Source organism: Daldinia loculata, assembly GCF_022478755.1.
Source record: "Daldinia loculata strain CBS 113971 unplaced genomic scaffold F4817scaffold_77, whole genome shotgun sequence".
NCBI classification, from domain to species: Eukaryota; Fungi; Ascomycota; class Sordariomycetes; order Xylariales; family Hypoxylaceae; genus Daldinia; species Daldinia loculata.
In genome coordinates this window covers 125,765-146,110 of record NW_026054931.1, presented here as the reverse complement: position 1 = coordinate 146,110, position 20,346 = coordinate 125,765, and the positions used below count along the sequence as shown (strand labels likewise).

The 20,346-nt window shown below is 46.7% G+C and overlaps 9 protein-coding genes across 9 annotated transcripts; 7 read left to right on the top strand and 2 right to left on the bottom strand.

Moving 5' to 3' along the window:
• The first annotated feature begins 53 nt into the window (after positions 1-53).
• F4817DRAFT_351576 (FAR-17a/AIG1-like protein) lies at positions 54-1,516 on the top strand. Its single transcript, XM_049305093.1, has 2 exons — positions 54-946; positions 1,012-1,516. The coding sequence occupies exons 1-2, from the start codon at positions 414-416 to the stop codon at positions 1,193-1,195; spliced, it is 717 nt and encodes a 238-aa protein (XP_049154677.1). The 5' UTR covers positions 54-413; the 3' UTR covers positions 1,196-1,516.
• A 117-nt stretch (positions 1,517-1,633) lies between these two features.
• Positions 1,634-3,544, top strand: F4817DRAFT_351574 (phospho-2-dehydro-3-deoxyheptonate aldolase). The gene is made up of 4 exons (XM_049305092.1): positions 1,634-1,869; positions 1,939-1,996; positions 2,050-2,952; positions 3,012-3,544. Exons 1-4 carry the CDS (start codon positions 1,864-1,866, stop codon positions 3,188-3,190), a joined length of 1,146 nt encoding a protein of 381 aa, XP_049154676.1. The 5' UTR covers positions 1,634-1,863; the 3' UTR covers positions 3,191-3,544.
• A 292-nt stretch (positions 3,545-3,836) lies between these two features.
• On the top strand, positions 3,837-5,101 carry F4817DRAFT_320325 (cytochrome c1; the record flags this gene model as incomplete). The annotated part of the gene is made up of 4 exons (XM_049301175.1): positions 3,837-3,911; positions 4,034-4,185; positions 4,309-4,371; positions 4,426-5,101. 4 exons carry the CDS (start codon positions 3,837-3,839, stop codon positions 5,099-5,101), a joined length of 966 nt encoding a protein of 321 aa, XP_049154675.1.
• A 469-nt stretch (positions 5,102-5,570) lies between these two features.
• Positions 5,571-8,045, top strand: F4817DRAFT_368901 (DNA glycosylase; the record flags this gene model as incomplete). The annotated part of the gene is made up of 2 exons (XM_049307288.1): positions 5,571-6,890; positions 6,944-8,045. Exons 1-2 carry the CDS (start codon positions 6,118-6,120, stop codon positions 8,043-8,045), a joined length of 1,875 nt encoding a protein of 624 aa, XP_049154674.1. The 5' UTR covers positions 5,571-6,117.
• A 131-nt stretch (positions 8,046-8,176) lies between these two features.
• On the bottom strand, positions 8,177-9,155 carry F4817DRAFT_275546 (uncharacterized protein). The gene is made up of 4 exons (XM_049299483.1): positions 9,051-9,155; positions 8,900-8,985; positions 8,787-8,838; positions 8,177-8,687 (listed from the first exon to the last, which is right to left on the bottom strand). The coding sequence occupies exons 1-4, from the start codon at positions 9,051-9,053 to the stop codon at positions 8,283-8,285; spliced, it is 546 nt and encodes a 181-aa protein (XP_049154673.1). The 5' UTR covers positions 9,054-9,155; the 3' UTR covers positions 8,177-8,282.
• Positions 9,156-9,916: 761 nt separating this feature from the next.
• On the top strand, positions 9,917-10,823 carry F4817DRAFT_320322 (peptidase; the record flags this gene model as incomplete). The annotated part of the gene is made up of 4 exons (XM_049301174.1): positions 9,917-9,973; positions 10,029-10,396; positions 10,458-10,530; positions 10,596-10,823. 4 exons carry the CDS (start codon positions 9,917-9,919, stop codon positions 10,821-10,823), a joined length of 726 nt encoding a protein of 241 aa, XP_049154672.1.
• A 1,452-nt stretch (positions 10,824-12,275) lies between these two features.
• Positions 12,276-12,974, top strand: F4817DRAFT_351547 (uncharacterized protein). The gene has a single exon (XM_049305091.1). It carries the CDS (start codon positions 12,581-12,583, stop codon positions 12,827-12,829), a length of 249 nt encoding a protein of 82 aa, XP_049154671.1. The 5' UTR covers positions 12,276-12,580; the 3' UTR covers positions 12,830-12,974.
• On the bottom strand, positions 12,975-14,861 carry F4817DRAFT_351546 (FMN-linked oxidoreductase). The gene has a single exon (XM_049305090.1). The coding sequence runs from the start codon at positions 14,369-14,371 to the stop codon at positions 13,079-13,081; it is 1,293 nt and encodes a 430-aa protein (XP_049154670.1). The 5' UTR covers positions 14,372-14,861; the 3' UTR covers positions 12,975-13,078.
• A 1,178-nt stretch (positions 14,862-16,039) lies between these two features.
• On the top strand, positions 16,040-17,078 carry F4817DRAFT_320320 (uncharacterized protein; the record flags this gene model as incomplete). The annotated part of the gene is made up of 2 exons (XM_049301173.1): positions 16,040-16,092; positions 16,166-17,078. The coding sequence occupies 2 exons, from the start codon at positions 16,040-16,042 to the stop codon at positions 17,076-17,078; spliced, it is 966 nt and encodes a 321-aa protein (XP_049154669.1).
• Positions 17,079-20,346: the final 3,268 nt, after the last annotated feature.

Sequence of the window (20,346 nt, the reverse complement as noted above, 5' to 3'; positions counted from 1 at the left end):
CGTCATATAAAATGTAGTACCATACCAATTTCAATAACCTACCAAAACCGCAAGTTTCGGCCACTCGCAGACCTCGTGCATCCGGCGCCTGGCGCCATTGGTAGATCAGAGATGCCGGGCAGGATGCAAGACCCGACAGTCCGGTCAAGCAATCAAACATCCAGTACATACCCACTTTCAAGCCACATTTTCATGTGTGTTTCCTAAAGTAAGGGCAATTTATTTGACATGACACCTCCTTTCCGGTGATACCCAATATGTTGTTATATTGAATTGCGACGTTGGATACATATTCGAGCTAGACACTTTGGTGTGGGTTAATTTATTTGTTTATTCATTGAGTGTATTGGTATCTGTCTGAGAGAAACTATTTGGAAAGTTCATATCACATCGTCATTCACTTTGCTGCCGAAATGGCCGGTCGTCATCCGCTTCAGAGGCTCGCATCCCCGTCGAGACAGCTTTCCTTTTTGCTTCACCTGGCGGGAATACTGTCTTTTGCGAGCTCGTTCAAGTTTCTGAGTACATGGGAAACGCCAATGTCAGCTGCCTTCGGCGGGCACTTCCAGTTTCTCACCATTATCGGTCTCTCTCTCTCGCTATGCACCTTCGGCGTCGGATTTCTAGCCGACGTTACGCTGTCCTCCCGGCTATTTGCGCTGAAGAATATCCTCTCCGTGTGCTCGGCGCCGCTCGAGGTATTGATCAGCATCCTGTATTGGGGTCTTTGCGCCATCGACAAAAGTCTGGTCTTCCCGCCCGAGTTCCAGTTGGACCTGCTCCCAGATCTAGGATTCCATGCCGCGCCGGCAGTTTTCCTAGCGGTGGATCTGCTGCTCCTCAGTCCGCCGTGGACGATTCATGGCTTCTCAGCGTTGGCTCTGAGCGAAACCTTGGCGCTGCTATACTGGTTTTGGGTAGAGTACTGCTTCTCCCGCAACGGCTGGTATGCTGCTTTATTTCCTTTGTCCGCTTCCAAAAAAAGCTTTGTCGTTCTAACTTCTCGAAAAGGTACCCCTATCCCATTTTCGATAAGCTTAACATGTGGCAGCGGATGGTATTGTTTACGTTCTCTGCCCTGTTGATGACCGGGAGCACTACGGTGTTAAAATGGACGTATGGAAAGATCAACGGTATCGAGGAATTTAAAAAGGAGGCTGTAGCGGATCCTGCAGGCATCCGGAAGAGGAAGTGAATAAGATTTCTGGATATTAGGGCATCACAATGAAAAATATCTCATAAATTCAGTAGATCAAAGCTTTTATGTATTTGCTTATGTAGAAATCTTAGCTTATACAAGCAGCATTAGATAACCATATCGGACGAACCGAGTTTTCAAAGAGATTCGAGATAATGGACATGGGATACTAGAGTATTTGGGTTTGATAGAGGTTCTTTGATTGTAGATAGTATAAATGTAGTCGAGAAAGGGGCCACTTAGACATCTCTCCTGATTTGAACTTAATACTTTACCTATGAGTTTCTCTGTACGGAGGCAACTATTTTAGGCATTGTACATTGCACGCAAGAAGCTTCAAATTGAACCCCTGTTCAGTGCTTTTTTAAAGGTATTCCTACCCCGCCATCGGAGCTATCGCCCCTCCGAATCTTCACTAAAAATTTCACTAATAGTCCCCACCCCCACTATGACTCTTGATTGCATGGCCACTATGACTCTTGGTTGCATGGGCTTATACATGTATTTATTTTCTAGATCTTGCGACGATCGGCTGCTTTGCGACAGAATAGAAGCAATTCCACTATATCCAATTCACCACCTATTTCTTGTTAGGTGCTGATTATCTTCGAAGTGGCTTTCTTCTACTGTATACAAGGGACTATATTCACTTTCATTAGCCCATCATGTCTGTAAGTATATCTTAACTTAGACCTTCAAAAGGCAAGCCTAGATAACCGACTGACTTATGGCATTTAAAGAGCTTCTACATTCCAAACAGGGACGTCGGCAACAAAACCACTGGGGATGACTGGAGAAGTACGTATGGACCCTCAGAAGACAAAGGATTATGGAGCTAATTGGTTCTTTAGTCCGCGGCTACAATCCCCTAACGCCTCCGGACCTCCTCCAGCACGAAATCCCACATACGGCCAAATCGAAGCAGACGGTCCTCGAAAGCCGCGATGAAATAGTAGCCGTAGTCAATGGCACCGATGAAAAGGAGAGACTTCTAGTCATCATTGGACCATGCTCCATTCATGACCCGAAGTCGGCCCTCGAATACTGCGATAGACTACTGAAGGAGAAGGAGAAGTACAAGGATGAGTTACTCATCGTCATGCGGGCTTACCTTGAGAAACCACGAACAACAATAGGCTGGAAGGGTCTAATAAACGACCCCGAGATCGATAACAGCTTCCAAATTAACAAAGGATTGCGCATGTCAAGGCAACTCTTCGTCGACCTCAACGACAAAGGGATGCCCATCGCTAGCGAGATGCTGGACACTATCTCACCACAGTTCCTAGCAGATGTCCTCTCAGTCGGAGCCGTGGGCGCTAGGACAACCGAAAGTCAGTTGCACCGTGAATTGGCGAGTGGCTTGTCTTTCCCGGTAGGATTCAAGAACGGCACTGACGGAACATTGGGTGTTGCCATTGATGCTATCGGTGCTGTCAGACATCCTCATCATTTCCTCTCCGTTACGAAGCCTGGGGTTGTAGCTATCGTTGGCACTGTTGGTAACGAGGACTGCTTCGTGATCCTCCGGGGCGGAAGCCGTGGTACCAATTACGACGCGAAGAGCATCGCAGAGGCCAAGGTTGCCCTAGCTAAGTCAGGTTTGAGCCAACGTCTCATGGTAGACTGCAGTCATGGAAACTCGCTGAAGAACCACATGAACCAGCCTAAGGTTGCTGCTGACATAGCAGGGCAGATCTCCAAGGGAGAGACCGGCATTATGGGAGTTATGATCGAAAGTCATATAAACGAAGGTAAGCGTTCCGTATGATCCAGGTACTTAGTTTAGATTGCTAACTATTCGCTCTTATAGGCAGCCAGAAGGTACCTAAAGAAGGCAAGGATGGTCTGCAGTACGGTGTCAGTATCACAGATGCTTGCATTGGATGGGAAGACACGGAATCAGTCCTCGCTACTCTCGCAAATGCCGTCAAAGAGCGGAGGAAGGTAGCTGGTATAAATGGTCGTCCGTTGGAAATTAGGAGTGCTTAGATGAGAGTCACCTATCATAAAAAACAAAGAAGGAGAAGTCTCGCGATCTGTAATAAAAGGTGGTTTAAAAATTTGAAGATATCCAAAAGTTCGGCACAAAGGAAGGGGAAAAAAGATAAACTAAAGCGTTCTTTGCATTAGTTAACTAATTACAATTCTTATACTTAGGTCCTTCTTAGAAATGGGACCAATAGGTTTAACTAAGTTTAACACGATAAAATACCATGTAGGAATAATAGGAATAATAGGAAACAAATTACAGGAAGTGTTGAATTTGTCTCCAACTCGAGGTTGTTCTAGGTATCCGTGAAGTAAAGAAGCTCGGTAGAAAGGTTCGTTGTAGGCCGATGAATCATGAATGGCGGTTCCCAATCTGCTGGGTTTAGGCCCATACGACTAAGAAAAACCTAAGTCTTGGCAGATGTAGTCACGTGCATAGTGGAATAAGCCCAGCGAAGCTAACCTCGGCCAATAGGATTCAGCTATTTCCAATTGCTTCAAGGCCTGAGCACTTTTTCATTCAACCTTGTTGTTTAAACCGGTTCGACCTCTTCCAACCCCAACGACGAATCTTGCCCCGTTCCGCCATTGCATTGTCAACTTACCCGTTGCCCACCTCCTACGAACGGGTAGAAACTCGCCCTTCATGTTGGCAAGGTCTTGCCTGCGCTCTATGCGCATTTTCAACGGCGCCAGAAATGGCGCGACCGCCTTCACTAAGGTACGCATCGACTGACGTCGTCCAGAACTCCCATCTACAAAGCCCGGTGGCTACAACAATAGCTGTTACAATTATATATAGCGGAGGAAGCAATAATGTAGCTAACTATAGTAATTCTGCAGCGGTCCATCTCCACATCTGGTGCCGGAGCCGAATCCCCTCTGAAACTGAATGTAACCGCCGCCGCTTCCACAGCTCTCGCTATCGGATCCGTGGCATGGTACTACCATCTCTATGGATCTACCGCGCACGCCATGACGCCCGCCGAGGAAGGGTGAGTCCGGGTTTCTATATACGGAAGAATCATACGATTTATCTTCCTTTAATCCGACACTGGAGGATAGATGGGAGATTATCTAGTATCCTATATACTAATGATGCTAATACGTCAAATTAGTCTGCACCCGACGGCATACCCCTGGGTTCACCAGCAGTGGTTCAAGACTTTTGATCACCAAGCGTAAGTGTAAAATCTCATGCTTTTAAAGCTCTACCGTTACTTACAGACCATTAGACTTCGTCGAGGTTTCCAAGTCTACCAAGAAGTTTGCGCGGCATGCCATTCACTTAGCCGAGTTCCTTACCGAGCACTTGTTGGAACTGTCCTAACTGTAGATGAGGCGAAGGAATTGGCGGAACAGAACGAGTACGACACCGAGCCCAACGATGAGGGTGAAATCGAGAAGCGACCCGGAAAGCTTTCGGATTACATCCCGGCCCCGTACAAGAACGACGAGGCTGCTCGAGCTGCCAACAATGGTGCCCTTCCTCCCGATCTAAGCTTAATTGTCAAGGGCCGACACGGTGGCTGTGACTACATTTTCAGCTTACTGACTGGATACCCCGACGAGCCGCCGGCGGGTGCTCAGGTCGGCGCCGGTCTCAACTTCAACCCTTACTTCCCGGGCACCGGTATTGCTATGGCCCGTGTCCTATACGATGGTCTTGTGGAGTATGAGGATGAGACCCCTGCGTCTACCTCGCAGATGGCCAAGGATGTGACCGAGTTTTTGAACTGGGCGGCGGAACCTGAGATGGATGACCGAAAACGAATGGGCATGAAGGTGTTGACTGTTACCGCAGTCCTATTCGCTCTAAGTGTCTGGGTTAAGCGATACAAGTGGGCGACGCTCAAGTCGAGGAAGATCGCCTACGACCCACCAAAGGCAACCGACAAGGTCCGCTCGTAAGGATATCCACTGCTGTATGTACTACTAAGCTACCATACCGCTCCTTTGTTATGGCAAGGGGAGAAGAAGAAAAAGACTTGAGGTTGCAAGGGGTTGGAGTAATCCCGAGTCACGACTCTAGAGTGTATATCAAGTTCCTAAATTTTAGACGTTCACGGAAAGTTTACTTGAAGTACATGGGCGACTTGATAATGGATTTTTATGATGAGAATATTTTCTCTCAACTCGGTTAACCTCGAATTGCACATTTACTTACCCGGTGTACCTAGGCACTACGCATGGAGTAATTTCAGTCTGGGGATAAAGCTACCTTTGTCGACGGAAGCTATCCACACGTATACTTCATAAGGTAGGCACATACATAAGGTAGATTACCTGTACATTACATTAATAAGGTATAAGAATATCCGCAGTGAGTCATTAGATAGGATAATCTTTTGAAGAAGTAAGAAGGTGCGCACGGGGAAAAAGAAGGAGGGGTCTTCCTTAGCCTCAACCTTAAGTCTCCAGTACTGTAATTCAGATAATTCAGTGTACATACCAGACTACAACATAGTACATAAACTCGCTATAGTCGCCGTCTACCTTATACCTATTAGCACCTATAGGTGTGCAGGTAAGGCGGTGACCTCAATCGCCCAAATGTACCTAGGTACGTATTGAGGTCCTTCTACATTTATACATTTATTTTTACCTTTCTCATTAGATGAACCGTGTCTCTCAACGTACATATCTGTTACAACTAATCCAAACCGGCCCAATCAACTTCCCAACAATACCTGACATCACATCACCTATCCAACCAAAAAAACATAGCAACCATCCACCAACACAATTTCTTCGAAGTGATACTCACACTCTAGACTCGACACATCTAGAAAAGATAGCATTTAAATATACCTAGGTATGTCCAAGTGGCTCGTCTAGATACCGTCGCTTCATTCGTAGCGAAGCATCCGTCTTCAATAACCATCCAAGTCCCTAGCTTAGATTCTTACAGGTGTTTCGTTGGTGCTATGAATCAGATGGCGGACGATCATTTAGCCAAGACGGATGATGAGGCTCGTAGCCGGCTAGCTCTCGATTACACATATGGCTTTGACATTTCCGGTAAATCTCAAGAGTGGTACCTCGGAGACATAATAGTGAACGGATGGGCGTCTGAGGATGACATCAAACACTTCACTCACCACAGCCTGATGCGTGGCTATGAAGAGTGGCATCTGATGTTCTCCTGCGCAAACACTTTGAAAGAATTGAAAGAAGCCTCTTCTTTCGATGACCCTCTCGAGGGACAAGACCTCCTCACCTTCCTCACCGAGGTTCTCTCCCCACGCTCTGGCCCTCTAGATGGTGTCATCAGCGGACAGGCGTCGAATCTTCATAAAGACGTTGCACAAGAACCTCAACCTCCTCAGACAAGCACGAAACCAGGAAAAAGGAAGAGAGATGCAACTCACGAACAGACAGATCCAGAGCAGCCTACCAAGAAACACGGTATGAACAAGATATCGCCATTCTGGTCCGCAAATAACCCAGATTCTTCCCTTCAGCAATTCCACCAGTCAGCGGATGACAAAAAGGAGTCGAAAAGCGAGAAGAGGAAGAGTAGGAAGAGCTCAAAGAAGATAAAGAGAGACAGAAAGGCTAGAGAGTCACTGCCCGAGTCTATCACTATGCCTCTACCTGAGAGCCTAATTCTTCAAGAAGTCCTCAAAGTTCGCCACAGCCAAGAAAACATCTCTACATCGCTGGAATTCCGTAATGCCGAACAGGAGATAAATCCTCCGTTACTTCTTAAGGATCTTAGAATCTCTTTAAAAGGTCGTCACTCATAGACAGCCGGGAGTCTATGAGTGGCCAGAGTGGTGTTTTGCATACTACTCTTCCGCTACGCGTTTCTCATACAAATACTGAAGCAGAAAAGTCATTAGCAGGCTTGCAATCATCATCACCTACACCCGGAAATGTTGAAAGAACCTTAGGCGCAGCTACGTTAAGTTTAGGCAAATTAGACGAAAATAGGGGACCAGAAATCAACGGTGCAGCATCTCATGGGAGAGATAACACGCCTCCTCAACCAGTAGCAACATGTCTGACTCCAAAACGCAAAACGAAGTCCCCTTACTTTGACACAATGGACATGCTTAACCCGCTTAAGATAAAATATCCCCGACCTCCTCGAGGAACAGTTCCTTGCGTACCTTTCCCACGTTTAGACGCCCCCAATTTCGGCTTGATTCAAGAAGACCTCGCAACCGATCCTCTTCGTTTGCTTATCGCAGTGACCTTTCTGATACGAGTAAAGGGGAAACATTCAATACCCGTGTTCCACGATATCGTAGAAAAGTATCCGACACCGAGACATCTAGCAGAAGCAGATACAAACGATATAATAACAATGATTAGACACCTCGGTCTTTCTGCGGTTCGAGCTACTGCAATTCAGAAATATGCACGAATATGGATAGAGAACCCACCTCGAGCTGGCATTCGATATGGCGTGAAGAATTATCCACGGCTGGGAGACGGGGCCGACGTCCGGACTGCAGAAATATTAAGTCCTGACGATCCCAGGTCGTCGGCTTGGGAAATTGGCCACATGACACAAGGTCGGTATGCTATAGACAGCTGGAGAATATTCTGTAGGGATGTCCTTCTCGGCCGTGCAGAAGACTGGAGAGGTAAGGGGCGCGAAGGAGAATTCCAACCTGAGTGGATGCGAGTGTTGCCAGAAGATAAGGAACTCCGTGCTTGTCTTAGGTGGTTATGGATGCAGGAGGGCTACGCGTGGGATCCGAAAACAGGAGAGAAGGATATCCTCCCGGAAGACTTGCGTAGGGCGGTTAATGAGGGTCGAGTTGCGTATGATGACGCTGGCGAGCTGAAAATACTGGACAAGGAGGCTCCTACGGGGAATGGTGCCCTTAAAGGTATACAGTAGCTACACTCACGAATATACTCTCTTATAGGGGGTTGCTTTTGATTGTGTATTGGCTATAAGTACGCCTGACTCGGCCAGCCATAAGATATTCATTTTTTTGTGTGAAGCTTTTTAATATCAGATCGTTTACTATAATAAACTTGTGAAAAGTTATTTCGATGTGATAATTAACAAAATTGGGGAAGTATGTTGGTTGGTGCCTCCTATCTATCTACATTCCCTAACGTCTATCACGTCTCATTCCTCCTTGTCTTCGATTAATCCCTTAGCCGTCTCCTGGCGAATAATAGCCTCCAGAATCAAGGCCGTCTTCCTGTCGTGTATCTCATCCAAAGCGTCCGAAGCGCTCAACCAAGCTGCGATCAGGTTCCCCTGACGTGCGTAGGACGCCCGAGTCCACTCCTTAGAACACAGCTGGTTCCGGCGCAAGTGCTGGTAGCCTAGCCACGGGAAATTGTAGGCTAAGTGCAACTGCATGAGGCGCGGATGCTCGTCGAGCGAGGAGAGCGCTTGTGCTAGACACATCCGGTAGTAGTGCAGCGAGCCGCCGACGAAGCCCGCGCAGGACCCGAGAAGAAAGCCGATGCTACCGCTGCCGGTGAAGATACCGGTTGCGGCGGCGGCGGCTAGACCTACTAGAGCCTGGAGGTGGGTTAGTGGTGGGTTTGGCGATGTGTGTGTGTATGTGTGTGTGTGTGTGTGGCTTGTTAAGGAGGTGGGGAGATGGAAAGGGGGACAAACCGCGGTAGAGGATGCTACGAACATGGAACGGAACATGTAAAGGCCATGGCCGCTTTAGATGGAATTGAGTTAGTTATACATGTCTCACTACTTGTTTATGAGTGTTCGTGTACCTTGGTCTGCTCCAGTTTCCAATGGTTCTCAGGAGTTGGCTTACATGACTACCGACGCTATTGGCGGCGCTCACTTCATAGTCGACCTGAGTGGTTGAAATTCATCACGTTAATACTAGCTCTCCGAGACACAAGGAAAGGTATACGCTACCATATCTGATAATATGACGTGCTTGAAAAATGGCGTATATTAAATTTTTGTACTTTTTCTTTGTAGTCCCGCTCTGCGTTGTACGAGTATGTAAGTGTACCTAAGTCCCTAAGTGTATTCCCCTGAGGTTGCCGTCTGACAAGCTCCACTAAATAAGATAGCGCTGTAATTCCCATAGGCATGTCGCATGTCGCATGCCCCCATAAACTTAATAGCTTAAGCTTCCAATAGCAACGTTGAATGCTCCTGTCAACCCAAACTTTAGCTTACATTATTGATTGATTGACTTGTTCATCTCAACTTACATACCTATCCTACCCAGGTACCTACATATCCATTTAGACGCACAGTAATACCTCCCGCGTACTGCAGAACCGCTTCTTACGTGAGATGGGACGGCTCTTATAGGTTTTTGGCTCGAGTCGTGATCGGGGTATCCTACCATCTCCAACTCTCGTATAGGGAAACGCATTTGCAATGTCATCTCAGGCAGCGTCAAAGCCGGATCGTTGAGGCCTAACGTCTGGGCGATTAGTAGGTCGGTATAGAATACAGAAATTGCAGATAGGCCTGTGGGAGGAGTATATTAAGTACATGCAAAACCGTCAGACAGTGACACTTTGTCTCAATCTTCCCCAAGAGCTGAAAAGCGTAGCCCCAATAGGAGAGCTTTACCCCTCCAAGATAGCACGACAGCAATACCCCGCAACTCGTGCCATACATACAGTCATACATATATACAATAAAGTATACGCGCCATATCCGGGTACTTTAATCGAAACGAACCTAGCTCAGCTTCGTTCCCCCTTTTGGATATATTCTTCTCGGCCGCTCGCTCCATCCCTTGCGTTTACTAATAAGGCTCGATGGGTTCGCTCGACTCTCCCAAAGACGAGCTGACCGTGCTGGTCACCGGCTTCGGTGTACGTACCCAGTCTGCGCCATGCCCTCGTTCCCTAGCTAATTAGTTGCGTGTAGCCCTTCAAAGAGCAGTATCCCGTGAATCCCGCGTGGGAGATAACCGCTTCGTTACCGGATTATCTCCCGCCTGACAGGGTTAAGGATCCCGCGCGGCAAGCTCCGTCTGCCCTGCCGGCGGTCCGGATCCTAAAGCACGGCCCGGTCCGCGTCAACTACCAAGTTGTTCGGGACTTAGTACCGACGCTGTGGGATGATCCGGAGCAGAAGGTTGACTATGTCATCCATATAGGAATGGCGGGTCCGCAGCATGTTTATTCTATTGAGAGGCGGGGTCATCGTGATGGATACGATAAGCAGGATGTTGATGGTCAACTTCTTGGTGATGAACAGAGACATAAGCTTGAAGGGGATAAGTGGATATGGCAGTAAGTACACTTGAACTATATAGCATTCTGCATATCGTGGGTATCAGCTTATTATCTGCAGTGACGTTCCCGGAGAGCTCTTAACCGACTTAGAGATCGGAAAGATCTATAAGCGATGGGTTGAGCGAAGCCCGGTAAGAATTCTGCTCCTATCTCATATCTCTTAATATTTTACGTACTGATATCAATTACTATAAAGGATAACCTCAGACTACAGATCTCCGACAACGCTGGGCACTACCTATGCGACTTCATCTACTTCTCGAGCCTAGCTCACCTGTATAAGCAACAACGGCCTAAGAAAGTAATCTTCTTGCACGTCCCCTTGCACCCTGACCCTGAATCTCTCAGTCGCGGAAAGGAGCTTGCTTTGCAATTAATTAAGTCGGTATGCGAGGTTGGCCTGCAGCGGGAGCATGTATCTTAATAACTGTGTGGTATGTATGTTAGGTACTTTATGAATGGCAGACGGCCTAAGTATGAGTGTACGACAGATATTTGTATGTTAACCCATTTTGTTTGAAACAGTTAATGAAACGATATACACAATTTTCGCTTTCAGAGACAGGTTGGAATAATGAAGCGTGGGGTTTAGCTAGGACTATTAATATCGAGCTTACAACCCATACCATAAACATAGATGTCTAGTCTTTCATGGGGGAATATAGGTGCCAGTTAAACTAACATGTTTAGGAAAGGGTAAAGAAAATACAGGGCCTTTAAAACAAGTAAAAGAGCAAATAATTAAATTCCAATTATTATAGTATCAATATTTTTTATAATAAGGTCCCAGTAACCTCAAAGATATAAGAGGCGTTCTACTTCCCAGATATTATATTCCTAAGGCTGAACTAATCATACCGTTTAAACTCAAGAATAGGTATATAAAATGGTCTAGCGATGACTGAAAAGTCGCCTCGAAATATTTGGTAAACCGCTTAATTTGTCTCCTATTATCAAACACTTAGCGTCGTGAACTGAGCCACGGGAATCAATACTAGGACATGGAAATCGTATAGGAAATATTTTCCGTCCTATTCAAGCTTGGAACACCTCCTCAGCCATAATCTCAAAGTCCCTCTGCCTCGGCTGAGACCAATTCTTATACCAATGCAAGAGCCCAACAACATCCTCAAAGACCTCTATCCCAAATTGGCCCATAGTAGCTACATAGCGCCAAGACCAGTCCTGATTATTGCCCTCCTTCAGCCGGCTGTACATAATATAGCACACCGACTCGTTTCCTTGCCCGCTCTCCAGACCCCCCTGCTATCTCATACTTGTCCTCGAACTCATACGCAGTCAACTCGAGGATTTTCTCCCCCGTCACGCATCTCCTCGTCCACTCCTCATATTCTAAACGGGTGAGTGTTTACCATTAACCATCTCAAGTCCCCATTTCTTTCAAACAAAGGAGAGCTCAACCATCAACTACGTGAAACTTATGAGATTTAATCTATTTAGGCTTTAGTCATATGGCTAGTAGATGCTTATACCTAGAATGGTTTATTCTCGCGTAAGAATGTCGTATTTAGTTGTGTGGTTCGTCCTTAATATACACATGTGACGATTAACGTAACTGTTTGGATACATTAAGTTTATAAATAATACGATTATGTCCAAGACCATATAGTATGTCATTGGCTGAAAATTAGTGAGCAACATGCCATGCTTATCGATTTTGTTTATAAAAGGCAGATTCATATAATTTCCAATGAATTTAAGTTTAATATATATATGGTTGCTTACGAATGTAATTGTATAGTAGTACTTTGTATATATAGGGGAATAATCGCTTTTATTACTTAAAAGCACCTATCACGAGACAAGAAGCAAGAATAAATAAAACTAGCGCGCTAATAAATTAAAGTTCGATCATGTGGGCAATGGCGGCTCATATTCGCCGACCACGCGGGCATTTGCGCCGTCTATTCCAATCGCCGAATTCCTCGGCTGCTGCTACTCGGGGACTAACCTATGTAGTAGTTTTGACCCATAAATAGACAAGTCGGCGGCATTAATGGCAAACAACTCTTCTATCTAGGCATCTACTTAAATAAACGCCGCCCTAGCGAAACGAAAAGAAAAGAGAAAAAAACAATTACGCGTTTATCTATCGAAGCTATACTGGCCATTAATCTCTAAGAACCATCTTACCTCAGACACAAGACTAATTCCCTCACGATGTGTATGAAAGCCAATTGCTCCACCTGCCGTAAGTTACAGAGAGTATATAAATACCTAGTTACTCATCAAATCTATACTATCTCTGATATATACCTAACATGCCTCTCGCTAGACAAAACTACGTGGGTCGGCTGCGGAAGCCACATTTCTTCCGTCCTAGACAACATCCCACCGCAAGACTGGTGTGTCTGTGAGCCCAAGGTAGAGGTGAACGATAAGAAGTATCCTCCGGGGGCTAAATTTTGATTCGAATTGAAAGTCATGGGCAGGCGTATGGGGTGATGGCGGAGTTGCAAGGGTAGAGGTTAGAAATTAGTATGGGTTAGGATGAGAATTGAGAAATGCACCAATACATATAATACGTAGTTGAAACTTGAAATTTTAACTTTATTTCGTCTATTAAAACGGTGGATACGCTTTGCTATACCCCATCTATATTATGCGCCGTGCTGCCGTTTATAAGCATTAATATATCATAACCCGTTCCATCTTCGTCTAAATCTTCTGGCCCTTTTGCCATTGTGCCCTAGAGTACTGGATGGGCCACTTCACCTCCACACCCAACTCGTGTGCGACACGTAGAGTGAACTCCGGCTCGCGCAGATATTGCCGGGCGACCAGCACAATATCCGCCTGCGCAATCTGTCCCGCCTCTTCACCGACCTCGGCACTGTCGTGCGCTGTAGCACCCTGAGTCAACGACTTGCCCTCCTGGACAATCGAGCGTGCCGTCTCGGCGGTTGTGACCAGTCCGACGGCACCGATAAGGAGGTTTAGATTCTCCTTCTTAATGACCTCGCGAATCTTGCCCGCAAGGTCAATCTGATAGTACGGGTGCACGTTGAGCTTCGCCCTATCACTGTTACCTCCAGAGCTGACGTCGAGTAGGTCGACACCGGCAGCAGGGAGGAGCTTGGCGAGGCGAATGCTTTGCTCAAGGTTCCAACTAGGCTCGTCGGACCACTCCATCCACTCGGTCGCCGAAATGCGCACGAACAAGGGCATAGTCTCGGGGATAACGCTACGGATTGCCTCGATGATCTCGAAGAGTAGGCGAGTGCGGTTTTCAAAGCTGCCACCGTAGTTATCCGTCCGCTTGTTGCTGAGCGGCGAGAGGAACTCTGTTATGAGATACCCGTGAGCGGCATGGATCTCGATGACGTCGATACCGGCCTCGACGGATCTCCTGGCTGCGTCCTTGAAGGCTTGCACGAGGGTCTTGATGTCATCGATAGTCATGGCCTTGGGGTCCGGAAAGTTGTTGGTGTACTTGATGGCGCTAGGCGCCCACACGTTGTCACCCCAACCGCCCTCTTCAGGGGAGGCGAGGGCGCCTACAGAACCATCGGTCACAAGCCAAGGGGCTAGGGTACTGGCCTTGCGGCCGGCGTGGGCGAGCTGGATACCAAGCTTCTGATTTTGGGAGTGAGCAAAGTCTGCGATACGCTTTAGGCCGGCGATCTGGCTGTCTTTCCAGAGACCGAGATCGTCGGGGCTGATACGGCCGTTGGGGGTAACACTAGTGGCCTCGATAATTGTCAGGGGAGTACCGTGAATTATGAACTTAGACAGATGAGCAAAGTGCCAATCAGAGGCATGTCCGTCGTCAGCACTGTATTGGCACATAGGGGCGACGACGAGTCGATTCTGCAATTCCACGCCCCGGATCTTTATCGGCTTAAACAGGGTCGGGGCTGAGGCCGGGTCCAGGGCCGATCCGGCAGGAGGGTCTTGGGCCGGCGTCCAGTAGGGGACATTGGGGGCCGGCTTGTGAAATGTGGACGACATGATATCCGTATACGACTCGGAAGGATCAGCTAGGATTTTCGATGTAGTAGAGTGTATGCAGTCAGACTCTCCAAGAGAATCGAAGATAGTCTTGGCGTGTTTTGCGGAGATGATAAAGGGGTGTTACAAACTCGGTTCAATGAGGGCCGAAAGGAAAGTAAGACAGCTGTGTGTTACCGGCTTTTCGATAATTCGGGTGAGATAAAGTTTATTGCCATTTTGGAATGAAGTTATTTTATATATGAGGTAGGTATGTTACCATGGTCCATGGAACCACGGAGGCAATAATGGGGACCCCCATCTATCATTTCCATCGTGCTTACATTTAGAATTGCGTAGAAGAAAGGGGAGAAAGAATAACCGCCCAATTGGGGCATTTAGAGACTAGTTTAGTATGATAGTACATATGGTAGTATGGTACTGGAAGATGGTGCTATTCGAGTATTATATTCCGAATTGCTGAATAATTATAGCATTAATAGAAATAGTATTAATAATGCGAGAATGTCTAATTATCCGAACCGAGTCGAATAGCGGAATATAGTGGAATTGATGACGTTACCTAAGCTTGTGTTACAGTTGCGATTGCATAGCGGATATTTTAATAGGCAAGTAGGTGGAAGGTAGGGATGTGCGCCACTCCTAAAAAGTCTTCTCTCTCTTTTACGCTCCAATCGCAATAGTCGCCGAAATATCTCCTAAACAACTTCCTAGATAACTTCCTAGATGTCCACTACATACGCACACTACACTTACACTACATGATTATTATTTATTACTATCATCTCGTGGCGTGCCAGACTTGAAGAATTCTCCATTGGTCTGCTGCGGTATTTCCGCTGCTCATTGCCGTCTAGATGCGGATATATATCTAACTAGTTGCGGCCGTCTAAACAACGCCTAGGACGTCTAGCAGCTTATCGCCAGTTAATAGAGAGGCTATGCTCTCGGAAGAGTCGCAGGTTTTTCTAGAATGTCTCAGGAACACGCTTGTTGACAGAGCATAGCCACCGTCAGTTTCCCCTTCGCCATGAGGTGCTAACGGTATGTAGTTGTAGTTCGAGACAAGTAGTTCGAGATAAGTAGTTCGAGACGAGTAGTTCGAGACAAGGACGGGGTCGGTCATCCAAACCGAACTAGAACTGCACGTGTAGGAACGCCATCCTAGCCAATCCCGCATCAGGGGCCGAACCTGAAGCAGCCACTCAGATCCGCCGCCTCCGAATCCACCGGCGATCGTGTCGCAAATCGCTGCTAGCCCCCCCTTGTTCTCCCCCCCGTTACAGGGCTTAACATGGGACGAATATTTCTTATCCGCGTTTCGTGCCGTAATACTGCAGTGTCGCTATGATGCAACGGGTTCAGACACTAGCAAAATTCGGGATGCCCTCATAGCCCTGAAGCTTTTAGCAAAGAGTCCATGGCCCCACTACCCGTGACTTCTGAGAAACAATCCAACGCCTCGGGGCCCTGCCAAGACGTCTATCGGATCGAGACTGATCCGTACCAAGGTTGGCCTATCCAGCCGATATTCAGCTTCGATTAGTTAAGCAGGTGTCCAAGTTAGATTCTTTTCTCTTCCTGTATGTCGTCGTGATACTGTCATTCGCTCTCTTTCGTATCTTGTGTGTTAGGTACTAAGTCGATAACCTCGAAAGAAAAATAAACATGCTGAGAGGAAGATTTGTCGATAGAAAAGCTTCGGCTGCTTCTCTGAACTCGTAAGTTACAAAGTATTCATCTATGTAAGTGGGCGAGTGAATGTAATACGTTAACTTTTCTCTCCTCGTTTAGACGTGCCGGTTCAGCCACCGTCAAGATACTCGTTGGTTCGGATAGCCAAGAATTCCTCGTTCCGAGAAAACTCCTGGCATCATGCAACTACTTCCGGCAGCATATAGACAACGCGCGCGTCAAGTTCGAAAAGGGGCGGGCTTACATCATCGTCGTCTTGGAAGATCAAGAACCGCCCATGTTCGAGTTATTCGTATACTGGCTGAACGAACGGAAAAACTTCGACAGGTTCATCGACGCCGCTGAGGCCGACCGCTCCTGTCAGGAGCTTCACAACAGCTTAGTCCAATTACACATATTCGCCGCCCAGATAGATATTCCCGCCTTGCAAGACTGTGCTATGGACGCTATACAAGATGTCTATCTTCGGAAGAACTGGGATATCAGCACAAAACTGATCGGATTTATTTATACCTCATGTGATCCCCAAGAGAGCTGTCGACTACGAAAGTGGATTGTAGCCATGACGGCGTGGACACTTGGAGGCGTAGTTACGACCGAAATGTCGAATAGCATCCAACGCCTCTTCGAGAAATGTCCTGACTTCTGGGCCGAATACAATAACCACACGCGCAAAATGGCGCAAACCGGGCTCGAGGGCCAATTCAAGAATCCCCAGCTTAGACTCCCCTCCAACAACTTCCGCGGCGAAGAGCGTCAGTTCGGGTTTCGACAATGCTCGTTCCACACGCACCGATCGACTGTTGGACAAGGACGATGTCCTCACGTAGCCTCGCTCTCGCCACCCATCCCGTCCCCATATACAGACGGCTACGTCGAGTCAGATTCAGACCGCGGCGATTCAAGGTTTGGATCACGGATGGTTTCTCCGAGCAGTGATTCGAGGTTTGGGTCGCGGATGGTTTCCCCGAGTAGTGATACGATACCCGAGTCCGATTTAGAGACCTCATAAGACTTTACAGTCTAAATACCATCCGAGCGCGGCTTCGACGAGACCTTTGTATTTTTATTAGGATTTGTACCATCTACAACTGGAGAGGAAAAAAGGGCAACGTCTAATCGATGACTTTGGCCCGGGCGTTTTGTTTGTCTTTACATCTGTTTTGCAAAATCATCTACGCGTTTGTCCGAGGTAGAATGCTATGGCTGGAACAGTATTACAGGAACATACCTTATGTGCCCACAAACTGTCGAACAGGGCTCAAAACTACAGGCCTACGCAGTAGCCATCATGGCTACTATTATCATGTCTTTCGATCCTTCTATACCTACGAAACCGTCGACGTGTTCAGTCTATGTCCACACATAGGCCACGATATCCAAAGACCCAAACTCGCTTCCTCGCCCTAGGACCTTTACGACGAATAATACCACCACTCCAGTAGAACCAATTACCTATTGCCCGGGCCAAACAGCTCATTATTTTTGTACACATACCCAAGGAGATAAATTCCGACGGAAGTTCTTAGTATATAATTTGTAGTTATAATGAACGTATTTCAACCTTCTACAACTTGTTTCTATACCTAGGTACCTATGTATGAGTATTCTAATAATGCCCATCTCGTTGGTAGACTAATTTTACCAAAACCGCCATTGAAATACATGCTTGCTACAGTAACAGTTGGTTTAGTATATACATTTAGTTATTATAAGTTCCTCTAAGAGCGGACATAGTTATTTCCCCCATTGTATCCGATCTTCTTAGGGAAATATCGTCCATGATGTTTTAAGGGACAAGTCTTAGCCTGAGCAATGCCAACCACGCAGAGTAGGTCGTTACCCTTGGACGGGGCTATGCACAATGAAAGAGCCTCGATTGGATCGCGGCATATAGAGAAATCTAATAGTCAAGTCTAGTTAGTATCCTGCCCAGAATTATGTACGAATGAAGGTAATCACTCTACTCACTTGGTTGATCCGGCTGGCGAGGTTTCCGCTGATTTTCTTTTCAGAGCTGCGATCTGTTCAATGCTTTGGGGTAGGTTGAAAAGCCTGGGGCTAGGAATATAAGGCGACTTGAACGTAAGGTAACGGCTGGGTGGGGATTAGAATTAAGACACTTGAAGTTCAGATGCCTGATAGTTCATATGATTGTTGTGAGGACTGTTCTGTGGGAGATTTCTTTTGTACCGCCGTGCTTGTTGCAGACTTCCCTTTCGTGACGTAAGAGGCCGCCAGCATACGTAAATCCAGTAAGCTTCTCATATCCCGATGACAAGCACATGAACTGTCTGTAGTATCTGCCATATGCCATATACATTCGGAGTTAATTGTTTATATGGTTATGCCCGAGTTTACGAGGGGTTATTGTGTCGAATTTTTTCCATGGCCCAAATAGGAAAGTAACTCAATGGGCAGTATATGGCCGGTGCGCAATTATGTAAACTCGGGCATATTGTGCAGCCCGCAGGGCTGCCTCCAGTTGTTGATACGTGAGAGGTACATAGATAGGTATCCTTATTTAACTCGTCGTATTTGTTATGTGCCTTGCGCTCGTGACGCAAGAGGCCGCCAGAATACGTAAATCCAGCAAGCTTCTCACATCCCGATGACAAGCACTTATACAGTCGGTCGTGCTTGTCCATGTGCTTGCTAAAAAAGGTTAGCAGGGCTTGTTATCAAAAACGTAAAGAGGGTTGGGTTATATCCTACCTCCATTCGCACTTCCGACCGACCGCCTTTACATCTTCCGTTATCTTCACACCATCGGAGTAGCCTGGGAATGAGCAAAGGAACTCTTCCTCGTGATTATTAGTTATTATCTTTAGTCGTTATCCGGTTAGGCTTAAAGATAGGGCCCAAGCGGTGAAGATAGGTGTTCCCCTCGCAGTTATTAGTGTAAGCTTAGCGATGATTCCCAGAACGTTAAGATAGTATGTCCTTTGAGATTACCAGTCGCTATCCGATTAGGCTTTACAACAAGACTCAAGCAGTATGGTCGGGTATTATGGCGATGGGTCAATGTTGAAAAACTCCAGGGGAGATCATGGGACCCACGTGATGTTGTGAAGATGAGCCATGGAGGGGACCTGATATTGACCCTAATTTTGACACCAAATTTATTCGGCCGCTTAAGATATCCTTCAGCGATAAGTTAGCTTTAGTGATGATGGGAAACGTTTTATTTGCCTCTTACCTAGGAAATTGGAGACCTTCTCCCCAGTGAGTTGGGCCACTAGCCATAATGGCGACATCTTCAAATGACACTCGGCCAATATAGATAGAGACCATATATTGCAGAGGTTATTAGTGCCTCCATCACATGACTGTTGTCTCCGGTCTCCGGTTATGACATTCATTTAGGAGTGTGATCAAAATATTAAACTTTCCAGAAAAGAGCATGAGCAATAGAGATGGAGTGTTCCTAGATTCGGACTGTTTGGCGGGTTGCTTGGTGGGCTGCTTGGTAGACTCTGATATACTCTGATCAGGACAGTTTTACGACATGTCGAGGTTTTGTTAATATTGTGTAGCCCTTGCACTCTATTCCATGAAGTTGGGGTTCGAGGTAATCCTTTTGGTTGGGGACTTATGAAGGATTTGAAATAAGTTAGGGCTGTTTGGTTACAAGTTCCCCAATAGCGATGGCCTTGCCCGACCGCGTATATAATATTACCAATAGCGGTCGAATATGCGGCCTGGGCATGTGTGGCATCGATAAAGTCTTGGTCGTGTGCTGTGTAATACTCACTTGGTTCATCGTCGTCTTGCTCTAACCCCATGATGGCCTTGATGGATCTAGTGTGCATGTGCCGCTTTAGATGGACGATAAGTTCTTAGTCGTAGGAGCGTGAAGTTTTGTGCTGTTTTGTTGACGAGCACAAGCAAGTAAACCAGCTTCAAGTATCGTTACCTGGCGGCGAGTTTTGTTGCCTGAAAGCAAGTCTCTGACCTTGTCCACATCTTCGACAGGAACATGATGGGTCCGGTGACGTTGGTGGTCATGTTTCTCTGTCCCACCTTCGACTTAAGTAAGAAACAAACACTTCAAAGCCTTGTTAGAGGTGTTGTTGTTCACAAATGTAACATGATGGTAGGCACTCAGATGACAAAGTATTGGGGAATAGGTTCGTTAACTCACATTGTAAGGTTTTAAGTAGTTGTCTTTCCAGCGTTGTTGATCATGGGTAAAAATTTAGTTGTGCAGAGTTAGTTATGTAGAAATAGTTTGGGAGATGGTTGTGTGAAAAGAGACTTTGGTTGTCGAGGGGAACTGT

Excerpts from the sequence above, each read along its gene's own strand:
- F4817DRAFT_351576 (XM_049305093.1), top strand. The coding sequence starts at position 414 with ATGGCCGGTCGTCATCCGCTTCAGAGGCTCGCATCCCCGTCGAGACAG. Across the intron at positions 947-1,011 it reads TGCTTCTCCCGCAACGGCTG|GTACCCCTATCCCATTTTCG; the intron begins GTATGCTGCTTT and ends CTTCTCGAAAAG.
- F4817DRAFT_351574 (XM_049305092.1), top strand. Across the intron at positions 1,997-2,049 it reads CACTGGGGATGACTGGAGAA|TCCGCGGCTACAATCCCCTA; the intron begins GTACGTATGGAC and ends TTGGTTCTTTAG. Across the intron at positions 2,953-3,011 it reads CGAAAGTCATATAAACGAAG|GCAGCCAGAAGGTACCTAAA; the intron begins GTAAGCGTTCCG and ends TCGCTCTTATAG.
- F4817DRAFT_275546 (XM_049299483.1), bottom strand. Across the intron at positions 8,839-8,899 it reads GGAAACTGGAGCAGACCAAG|CGGCCATGGCCTTTACATGT; the intron begins GTACACGAACAC and ends TTCCATCTAAAG. Across the intron at positions 8,688-8,786 it reads TCGTAGCATCCTCTACCGCG|GCTCTAGTAGGTCTAGCCGC; the intron begins GTTTGTCCCCCT and ends ACCCACCTCCAG.
- F4817DRAFT_351547 (XM_049305091.1), top strand. The coding sequence starts at position 12,581 with ATGTGTATGAAAGCCAATTGCTCCACCTGCCGTAAGTTACAGAGAGTA.
- F4817DRAFT_351546 (XM_049305090.1), bottom strand. The coding sequence starts at position 14,371 with ATGTCGTCCACATTTCACAAGCCGGCCCCCAATGTCCCCTACTGGACG.